Source organism: Morone saxatilis, unplaced genomic scaffold, assembly GCF_004916995.1.
Source record: "Morone saxatilis isolate NCDOM2014 unplaced genomic scaffold, NCSU_SB_2.0 Contig16, whole genome shotgun sequence".
Taxonomy (NCBI): Eukaryota; Metazoa; Chordata; class Actinopteri; family Moronidae; genus Morone; species Morone saxatilis.
Genome location: NW_023339718.1, coordinates 7,402,945 through 7,413,755, shown reverse-complemented (window position 1 = coordinate 7,413,755; position 10,811 = coordinate 7,402,945). Strand labels below are relative to the sequence as shown.

The 10,811-nt window shown below is 40.9% G+C and overlaps 2 protein-coding genes across 2 annotated transcripts in view; one reads left to right on the top strand and one right to left on the bottom strand.

The window, feature by feature from the left end:
- Window positions 1–8,075, top strand: part of ttc37 (tetratricopeptide repeat domain 37) — a 14,130-nt gene extending 6,055 nt beyond the window's left edge. The window contains exons 22-41 of the mRNA XM_035658328.1: window positions 266–327; window positions 417–473; window positions 554–622; window positions 1,368–1,442; window positions 1,685–1,826; window positions 1,943–2,036; window positions 2,183–2,260; window positions 2,366–2,490; window positions 2,588–2,711; window positions 2,821–3,045; window positions 3,184–3,256; window positions 3,420–3,473; window positions 3,764–3,875; window positions 4,031–4,159; window positions 4,246–4,370; window positions 4,541–4,705; window positions 5,592–5,744; window positions 6,411–6,541; window positions 7,333–7,462; window positions 7,669–8,075. Of these exons, the coding sequence (XP_035514221.1) occupies window positions 266–327; window positions 417–473; window positions 554–622; window positions 1,368–1,442; window positions 1,685–1,826; window positions 1,943–2,036; window positions 2,183–2,260; window positions 2,366–2,490; window positions 2,588–2,711; window positions 2,821–3,045; window positions 3,184–3,256; window positions 3,420–3,473; window positions 3,764–3,875; window positions 4,031–4,159; window positions 4,246–4,370; window positions 4,541–4,705; window positions 5,592–5,744; window positions 6,411–6,541; window positions 7,333–7,462; window positions 7,669–7,746 (2,201 nt within the window). The 3' untranslated portion in view covers window positions 7,747–8,075. The remainder of the gene's footprint in view (window positions 1–265; window positions 328–416; window positions 474–553; window positions 623–1,367; window positions 1,443–1,684; window positions 1,827–1,942; window positions 2,037–2,182; window positions 2,261–2,365; window positions 2,491–2,587; window positions 2,712–2,820; window positions 3,046–3,183; window positions 3,257–3,419; window positions 3,474–3,763; window positions 3,876–4,030; window positions 4,160–4,245; window positions 4,371–4,540; window positions 4,706–5,591; window positions 5,745–6,410; window positions 6,542–7,332; window positions 7,463–7,668) is intronic.
- Window positions 7,873–10,272, bottom strand: LOC118325605. The gene is made up of 2 exons (XM_035658331.1): window positions 10,189–10,272; window positions 7,873–9,175 (listed from the first exon to the last, which is right to left on the bottom strand). Exon 2 carries the CDS (start codon window positions 9,150–9,152, stop codon window positions 8,466–8,468), a length of 687 nt encoding a protein of 228 aa, XP_035514224.1. The 5' UTR covers window positions 9,153–9,175; window positions 10,189–10,272; the 3' UTR covers window positions 7,873–8,465.
- Between the last annotated feature and the right edge of the window lie 539 nt (window positions 10,273–10,811).

Below are 10,811 nucleotides of genomic sequence, written 5' to 3'. Positions count from 1 at the left end.
TAACTTGTGCGCACAAGATAAAAATATTTCATTTTGGGGAAACCGTAACCGTGTCCTCTAGCTTGATTCCTTTATTCTGTGTAGGATTGTTGCTGTAAAATGTTTTTACTTTGAGTTGATAATAAAACATTTAAAAATGTTTAGAGCAAAAGCCTTTACATTTAGTTTTAGTCTCATTGCTTTTTTTTTCTGATTCAAAAACTGCTTTTGATTGATCTGCATAAAAGGAACTGATGCAATTTTATCTTTCTTTCTGTCACATCAGATCTTGAGAACTTTGCTCTGGCTCAACATTGCTTCATCAAGTCTATACAAGTTGAACCAAATGTATGCACTACACATTTATTCAGATAATCAATGGTGTTCTCAGAAAATATTTACATGTTCTTATGTGACTTTTTAATATTTCATTACAGAATGTTGTTGCTTGGACCAACCTCGGTACCCTGTATTTGAAGAAGGACAATATAGAGGTATGTGTGATCTATTTCTTATATGTTTTGTTTAGCTTGGTAGACATTTTCTTTGTTAAAGTCTGGTCTTATTTTCTTAGCTTGCACATGAGGCCTTCAAGATTGCACAATCCCTGGAGCCGCTTTATGTCAACTGCTGGATCGGACAGGTACAAGTACACTGTGAGACAATGTTTAAGGTAGAGTTGTTCCAATACCAGTACCAGTATCGGACATTTCTCAGATTCTGCCTACAATTCGGTATTGGGTATATTTTTTTTCCCCAGGATAGCGATGTCATGACCTGCCCTACTCTGACTCAGACTAAGGGTTTAACCTGAGCCAGGCCATACAACAGTGATAGCAATCATTCAGGCTTAACAGTACATGGTTGTTAAAAAATAAAAATGGCAATAATTCACTGTCCAAGGGTTATCGCATACACATATATTTCCTGTACTCTATATGTATAAATATGGCAAAATGTAACAGTATAGCTAGTCAAGAAAAAGGACAATTGGGGAAAATAATTAGGTTTGCTTGCAATGGTACAATTGCTTTGGCAATGGTAAGGAATAAGAAAGACATGTAAGTCGGTAAGAGGCGCAATGTTTTTAATGAGTTGTGAAATTAGTACAGAGAAGACGTAATTTCTTGTCTTTTACAAGCAGTTTTATATACATTTAATTCAAGGATGTCAAGTACAGTGGTAGGAAAAAATGCTATGTTGTTGGCTAAAATTTACTCTAATTTGCTTCTGTTTCTTAGTACATACTTGTAGTACAAGGTTTGATAAGACTGCAAGAAATTGCATGTCAGTGTGCTAGTATTCATTAGATTTAATGAATTTCTCTCTTTGACCTCTTTTTCTTTATCTGTCTAACTGATAGTTTTATCCCTTTGTCCTCCTACCAGGCGCTGATAGCAGAGAGAGTGGGAAGCTATGACACCATGGATCTTTTCAGGCACACCACTGAACTCAACACACATGTGCGTGACATCGCAAAAGCACTGGGGTTGCTATTGTAATACCCACTAATTAGCACACTAATAACAGTTTAATCTTTGCTTCAACTTTCTCTGTCACTCTGCTGAATTTTCAGCTATCAGCCTTTTGCTACTACTAGAAAGTAATTAGGGGTGATACCACAGTGAAACAGAAAATGTGGATGTCTCTGCTTTTTCTCCCTTTTCATCTACATCTCTTCTCTCACCACATCCTTCCCTGGCAGATGGAGGGAGTGAAAGGTTATGCTTTCTGGGTGTGTTCCACCCTGCTGGACAAGAGCAACAGAGACTCTGAACTCTACCGCTACAACATAGTCCAGATGAACGCCATCTCTGCTGCTCAGGTGGCACTCAGCAAGTACACAGGTACAGCCTGTAGTTGTGTGTTGATGTGCAGGACCCACAGATGCTTTGGTTGTATTTGGGTCATGTGTTAGAGACTGATGTTGTGTGACATGAAGTTTCTTTTGCATCCCTCCCAGAGAGGATCCAGTCTGACCCTGATGCCTTCATCATGCTTGGCTACCTGAATGAGCATCTGCAGCTGAAGAGGCAGGCCTTACAGGCTTACCAAAGGTGTCTGTCTGAATCACATTGACTGACTCTGAAAGCTCACAGATGAGGCAGTGTACCAAGAAAAGAAAGATGCTGTACCTTTATTTCATCTATAAGGAGCACAATTTGAGAATTCCCCTTTTTTGATTTTAACTCTCTTTTCGCAGAGCTGTTGAACTGCTTCAGTCCATGTCCTCGACAAAAGAGCTGGCTTTTGCTCTGGGCAGCTATGGTCGTGCTTTGTGGTAACAACCTGCTGTGTCATTACTATGTACTTAAATTATCTTTTACTGTACTTAACAAATACCCCAATCTCATTTTTTTTTGTTTGTCCACTGTGTCCTTTGCAGCACCTCAGGCCAATGGGATGAGGCAGTGCATGTTTATAATTCCACTCCACTGGAGGACCTCAGTGATCTGACTGGACTGGCTCTGGCCTACTGCAAGGCAGGGCTCATCCCAGAGAGCATTAGTGGTGAGGACTGGGCGACACACTGAAATCAGATTGTGTTGATGTGCCAGAGGGACTGTGAATAAACTGTTGTGTGTGTGTGTGTGTGTGTGCACTGTAGCCTATGAACGTGCCTTGGCTGTTGCTTCCAGTGAGAAAGAGAAGGCTTACATCTTGACAGCTCAGGCCCTGCTCCAGCACCGGCAGGGTAACCTAGACTTAGCCAAGACTCTGCTGTTTAAATGGTGAGTTACGCAGTGTTGTATGGCATGGTTTTGAATGATTTTGCCCATATGATAATCATTTGTGATAGAAAATTATATAAAGGAAATGATCTGCCTTCTTTCTCCACAGCTCCATGTTAAAGGAGCCAATCTCAGAATCCCTGCTGTGTTTATGTGCCTTGGGATTGGTCCACAGTGATGCTACATTAGCGTCTGCTGCCCTGACTGAGCTGTTGAAGCAAGGTACAGCCTCGGGGAACGTTGTAGAGCAGCGGTGTCTACTCACATGCGCCTTGCTGGCCCTGCAGGGCAACTACAGTGCGGTGCAAAGAGAAGCTTCCAGAGCTGTACACAGGTAAACCGCTTGTTTGAATTGTTCCAAGTACCCCTCTGTGCTGTATCATACAATCACCTAATTTGATTATAAAAAAGATCAGTGATCAAACTGCATTTTTGTCACTGATGGCCAGAGCTTTTTTCTTCTTATTTACAGCAATCCTGGAAACCCATCTCTGTGGGCCCTGCTGTCCAGACTGGTACCACAATACTACCCCAGGAAGGCAAATGTAAGGCTGCATACACACACAAACATTAATCACACCTCAAACACAAACCCAGGGAATCTATTATACCCACACACGTAACTAAACACCCTAATCCACTTTTACCGGAGTGCTTCTAGACAGTTGTAATGAAAGGGTTCATGGTTTTGTCTGCTGTGTATTCTAGGGCGGAGCCATGGCTGGTCACGTTGCGTGTCTCTCCAGTATGACCCAAGGAAAGGTTAGAGTGACTGTGTTTATGTACAAATGGCTTTGTGTATCTTTATCTGTTCTGTCTGCTCTGTCTTGTTTACACTTCATTAACGTCACTGACTTTATAAATTAAACTCCATACTCAATAATTGTTATTTTGCCTGAACTCTAGTGTTTAATTTATTTTCTACTGTAGACATGTCAGCAGCCAAAACACTCTCTACATTTACAGAGTACAATACAGTCAATATTGACTCTGGTACCTTTGCCACAGTGTTTGTATATGAAACTGAGCTGATCTAACTTTTGTGCCTGCAGAGGGCGTTGTTATACAGTGGAGTGAACCAGCTGGCCAGTGGCAGACACTCTGGAGAGGACAGTCACAGGAATGCACTAAAGACTATGCAGAGAGCTGTGCTGCTCTGTCCTGGTATAAATCCTGTATACTGTATTTAGCTTTATGGTTCAGTTTGTTCATGCTTATCCCTGTGTGATAATTGTGAAACTACTTTACACCTACCATTAAAGGAATACTGTGAAACGTCCATGCGAACTGAGCTTCCACTCCTCTGTCTCTACTTCCAGATGATCCAGGAACATGGGCGGGATTAATGGCTGCCTGTCACACAGAAAACACTTCCTGTTATCTTTCAGGTTCTGCTCCTTCCAGACAAGGACTTGAGCAAACCCTCATGTCAGTGGTTTCTGAGAAAGGTGTGTGCATCGGTGCATGTGTGTTTTATGGTCTTTATTATTTAGTTTGTGTTTGAGTGTATAACCGACACCTTTCTGTATCCCAGTGCGTAATGTGGAGGAGATCGAGCGCCCACTGGCCCAGACACTAGAGGGCTGGGTACTACAACAGGCAGTGAGTGGTCTCATGCTGGGGGGACAGCTGGAGCAGGCAGAAGCCCTCTGCTCACAGGTGAGATATGACCACACACAGTATTATTCTCTGATTGACTTCATTATTAGGAAGGGTTAGAGTTGTTTCAGAGAGAAACTAACATAGACGAAGTAATATAGGTTACATCCAGATTTCTCTCTTTTGGCCTCTTCTTTCTGTTTCCTCATGCGCTACCTTCTCTGTCCCAGGTTCTGAATGTTTCCCCAGAACACCCAGCAGTGCTGCTGTCACTGACACAGGTGCAGTTTCAGCGCCTCCTCGTTACCAGCGGCGGTACTGTCCTCCCAGACTCTGTGCTGGAGCAACTAAACAAGGCAGTGATGGTGAACCCCACTAACATTGGGGCATGGCACGTAAGTGGACACTTCATCACGTAAGATACCACACCAGTATCTTGTATTGTAGTGAATTACTGATGAGCTATTAATCTTAGATTTCTAGCAGCAGTTTTTTTAAATGGAGATTTTTTTTTTAAACAATGCTATACCACATTGTTCACACTAACATGTATATGTAGCAAAACCAACCACCCCAAAAAAACTCTATCTGTCTGTTTTCTTTCCTCACTGCAAAAGCCATTTTGACTTGCTCCACTGAGACACTGGCCTAATGAAGACCATTTCTGTGTCTTGCTTCAGACCTCAGATTGCACTTGCACTTAACATCAAATGGCTTCTATCAGCAGGGGAGGAGCAGCAAAGAAACCAGGCTCTCTCTTTCAAGCCATGAACATATTGGCAGATTGTAGTCATGTGGTTAATGACCACAGATGTTACAGTATAAATGTGGAGTTAAACATGTAGCTGTAGATATAATACAGTCAGAGACAGATACCATACAGCCAGGAAATTGATTCTCCATGCTATTTCTGTTAGGCCTTATATTTTTGGATAAAACCATGTCTTAACTTCACAGTTTATTTTTGCGGCAAGTAGTAAAGTAGAACTTCATTCTTGTTACAATAAGAATATTGCATTGAGAATTGGTGGATTATCTTTCAGTGATTATCCTATGTAAAGTATATCATCATATCTTTTTACCTTTTTCTTTCTTTCCCCTATCCTTCTAATCTTCCTTCTGATCTTTATCTCACATTGCCTCTAACAATCTCTTCTATGCCCCTCTTCCTTCGCCTCTTATATTTCCTCTCCCACCCATACCTCTGTAAATCTCCCATTCTCACCTCTACTCCCACTCATCCTTGATCTTCCAATCCCCCTCCTACTCTCCTTCTCTCAGTGGCTGGCAGAGGTGTATCGTAGCCAGGGCCTGCTGGTCCAAGCAGTCATGGCTTACAGGCAGAGTCTTCAGCTCGCCTCACAGCTCAGCATGCACAGCAGCCAGGTGGCCAGCCTGCTTCGACTAGCCCTGCTAGCCCTAGAACCTTGTATGGTGAGTTCTTCCATAGGATGTAACATAAATCTAGATTCAAAACATTTCTAATTTTAGCATGAGAAAGTACAACTGTTACAGCACAGCACTAATGTTATGGTATCGCAAAATAGAGGTTAAAATTAGCACAATGGTAGGACCCTTTTTCTTTTGTCCCAGGAGTAATGTAAGCAATAAGGACTAGTGGTGTTTTAGAATAATGACAACAAGACTTGCATATTACTATGCCCACACAACGCCAGAGGCAGCTCCTGTCTATATCCCTATCACGTGGGCAGAAACAAGGCAGAGGCGATGAAAGACGGGTGAATATCCAGCAGAGTTATAGGATCAGAAGCCAAGGCCAAGTGGAAATACAAACAAGACAAGAAGCTGCCTTTGTGATTGAACTGGAGGGGATGTGGTTTTTAGTCCACTGCTCCCAGGACCGAAAATCCCATAGGTGCTTACCATAGTTAAATACAGTTCTTTTCATCATCTAATTTTGATTACAGCCACTGCTCCTCTGAAAGCAGTTACTGGTACGGAGAAGGCAGGTGTTACAGACAATGTTAGCAAACAATACATTTAAAAGAATAAAAAATGTAGTAAATAAATAAAACTTGATTTTGTGTAGGTGTTTTGTTGCTAGTTTTATTATTAACCTTATGTGATCTGACATCTTAGGCAGGTGTCCCAGGAAAAGACTGGATAGACCTGGTGCTAGAAGCCACTACTGAGGTCTTGAAGCTGGGTTGGTCCCCTATGGCCCTCCTTTTCCAGGCCCTGCTCCAGTACGTGACCAAGATGGCTGCAAGGTCAGTGCTTCTCGCTGCGCCTTGTTTTTATTGCATTGGTGGTATGCAAATGCACATTTATGTTACAGGCGTGTGGGTTGTTCTGCAAAGATATGGAAATGATTTTATCCCATTGGCATGTAAGTGTAATATATGATCTCAAGTGATTAAATTATTCATAAGATTCCTGAAACTTCATATTTATGCCTCCATCTGTCTTTTCAAGATGTTGGTAATTTTGGAACTGCAAAGTAATTTTGGAACTGCAAAGCAATTTGCAAAGCAAAGTTTTGCTGTCCTGACATAATAGCCTTCTGCCACTACCTCACAGGCCTGCCAGGACACTTAATTAGACTGCTACATTCATCAGAGAGCTGAGGAGAACAAATATGTCAATCATGAACTGGCTAGATTCGTTGAGAGATGCAGCAGGAACTCCTCTGTGCCAAGCACAGTCACAATATCAAAGGCCCTTTCATGCCAGTGACAAGTTTCATTGTATTGTACACTTGGAAAACAGACACAACAGTTATGGATTCACAGGGTTTCAACCCAGACTAACAGACGTAGGACTTTTTCGCCAGCTAATTTCGTCTAGACAACAAACAGATCAGAAGAAAACAAATCCCATATATTTTCTAGAGCAAATGAGCATATGTGTCATTATTTTGTGGTCATTTCGTTCACCGCTTCCACTCCTGAATGTTGGCCTGGGTGTAAGAGACATCCACACAAATTAAAATTGAAATTATTTTGCTTAATAAGTAACAAAGCTCATGTTATACCTTTGTCCATTTCTGCGTGTTTTGCAGGGAAACAAGGCGTTTGTTGGAGAGGCTGGTATACGTCCCTTCTCAAGAGTTCCCAGTGACAGTGGTGCAGGTGGCCAGCTGGTACCTCCTCAGACACTTGCATGTCAAAGACGACCAGGAGCTATTGAATGTGAGCACACAGCTGCCTTACACCTGCACTGGCACCAGTGGCGAGACATACAGTATAATTTTATTTAATACCATTTAAAATCAATACCTATTTCCACTTCTGACTTCTGTGAAAAACGCACATACAGTGAAACTGAAACTAGACAAACTTATGTTCTTCCATCTGTTTAACTTTGATAGTGAACTATTTTCTCATCTCTTTTGCAGGTCCTCTTGCAATATGCCAAAAAGCATGGAGATCAAAGACTGCTGAAGTTTCATTCACACCTTGACTCTTCATCTTGAATTTAGTCTACAACTGCATCACTATGAAATCATGCAGCTTAACCACAGGCCTAAGTCATCACCGATTCAGGTTTTCTAGGTCTCTTCACTAAGTATGAAATCATATCAAACTGGACATTATGGGTCTCATGTCATAAATTTAACATTTATTGGCTTTACATGATTCTTTGGTTTTATATAATGCAGCATTTCAGAAAATCAAATAAATTCAGTAAATCTAAATCATGAACGTTATTACATATTATTTCAGATTGTACTTAACATGCATTTACATAAAGCAACCAATGTCAACATTCAGGCTGAAATAAAGGCATTGTGCTCAATCTATAGACTGTCTCATCTTGATTGTACATAATCCTAATGCACGCTAATCTGTCAATACAACCTGAATAGATTATAAATTGGAACATTATAGTATATCAGCAGTACTTCAGTTCATACAAAACGACTTTACAGATATACAGAGATCCTTAAGGCATGTCTGGCTGTGACTGTTATAACATGTTGTGCTAGTTACAATTACAGGTGCTCACTTATAAAAGAAGAAAAAAGTAGAAACTTTCCATTTCCAAAATACAAATACACCCTGAGCTCAGAATTTTTTGTCTTTAGTTAAATTCAACTTAGGTTTAACTCCACCACATAAGACTAGCGTAAGGATGTGGATACTCGCTCCATTTGTTTCACAACAGCACAGTTTTTCAGGGCTTTGCTCCTTCTCAGAATCTAACTGAACAGCGATGCTTGGTCATGAGAGCGCAGATGTTTTCCCCACAGCCCCAGCACGGTTGTTGGATGTGTGGAGAACTCTGTGGGGTCTTCCTCCTGCACACTGAGCACACATCCGCAGCAGCACCACCAGCATTCGAGGCTGCACCCCAATCATTGCCAGTATTTTGTACACTATCAGCTAAAAGCTGTTGAAGTTCTGTTAGTACATTTGGAGCTGCCCTTGCAATGCCCACGACTTTAATATTTTTGGGGTCAAACACACAATCCTCCTCTAGGCCACTGGGCACAGCAATCATACCACAATTTGGAGGCACCCAAGCTGTGTCGTAGCCATGCGTGTTCCAGTTGTACTGCATAGGATGGTTGTCTATGTCAATGCGCTTGACACGGCCAACACGCACACGTAACTCCAGGGCCACGCGGTCTGAAGGGTTACTTTTTAATGGATAACGTTCTGCCTTCTTCCTGTCACGACTGACATACACGCCCTTTCCCAGCATGCCACCCGATGACTGCCGAAAACCATTGGCAATGATGAGCCGTGCATTGGCGATGCTGGTGCCATGGTACATGGTGTAGATCCCACGGTCTTTGGGCTCCTGAGAGGCCCCCAGCTCCACACGAGGAGAGTCATCATCATAGCTCACCTCCCAGCCATAGAACGGCAGTGACATCCTGTAACTGTTGAAGATCAGCTCTGTGAGGAATGAAGACACAAAATGGCACCCTGTTATAACAGATTCAAGAAGGATCAGGTGTTGCTTTTTATGTCCAGTGTAGGTTTCTTTAATGGACATGTTGTCCTGTGGTAAACTGCACTAAATGATGTGTCCCAGTTAGGCATTAACAACTATATTGCAATAAACATGTTTATACTCAATCACAAACTACATTTTAATAAGTGTTAACAAAAGTTACCTCCATATTTATTTTACACGGTCATATTTTTTTTTGATAGTTGTGTTCAGTGGACACTAAAGTGTTCAGATCTGTGTTCAAATGTCTTTTATGAAGTTTGGTAAAAGGTATAAACAAATAAGCTGTCATAAAATGCACCTGACATTCCTAATAGATCTTTCTGACATGAAGAAGTAGGGTAAACACAGGTCTCACCAATGATACTAATTAAATCTCTGTTCCATTTAGTGTAACAGAGCCTTTCCACTGAGCCAACATGTTCAGCACCCTGACTCGGGTTGACAAGAATGGGCCGAAACCTTAACTAAAATCATCAGTAACACCTGTGTTTACCCTACTGTTTTATGTCAAAACGCCTGCTGTGAAAAAAGTCTTATTTCACCAAAATCTGGTGTAAGTCAACAACGCCTATAATAAATCTTAGCTATTTCCTTAGCTACCGCGAGCTAACCCTTAGACTTAACGTTACGTAGCCTAAGGTAATAGCAGTCCGACTGAAGGAAAGGCTATTCTTAAAACCACAACACAAAATATTCACCAAAATCGATGAATATCAGTTTTAATAGGTGAAAACCGAACTATTCTCAAGCTAATATTACATTTAATCACATTAGTATTTATTGCGACCCTTATGTAACGTTAAGATTAACATTAAGTTTTTTAAAGGTGATAAAAAAGACTGACTTTAACTGATTTTCGTATTGTGATTACTGTAATGGTCATTTTCTCTGAATCTAAGTTAATAAACTATAATCTATAAATTTAAACTTAAGACTAGTAACCAAACCTTACCGTCGGTGTGGAGTCGACTTCTTTTCCAACCGCTATAACTTTCAGTTTCTGTTCAGCGGATGTAACTTAGTATCCATATCTAACCGCAACGACTTCCGAGGTAAACATGAATATACTGTATCTTCATTTTACTCAGGTTCGTTCCCTGCACAATCACCGGCCGGGTTAGTCTCAGTTGGTTTAGAGCGGTGGTGCTAATACGCAACAGGTCGCGGGTTCTGATCCCCCGACGGGCCCACCGAAAGTTTTTTTTTTTTCATTTGTAGCCATCAAACTGCTTTTTGAATACGGTAATTTCCTTTTAAGATGCATGAGCAATTTATGACTATATATAATTGAATTTGATTTTAATGTATTTTTTGCCTTGGAAATAGAACAGCCACAATTTTAGGTTTCCTTTACATTTGGATGTCCCCCATGCTTAAAGGTAAGAATATATTATTTTAATTTATCATTATTTTTGGAAAGCTTGGAAATCAGGGTTTTTATTGACACTTGCTAAATTATTAACATGAGTAAGTTTTGAACCCTTGATTGAACTAATGGAAGAAAAATCAACTCAGAAAGGATTAAGTCTTAAGGATCCTCTTCCATATTTTTAAAAATATATATATAGAAAATAT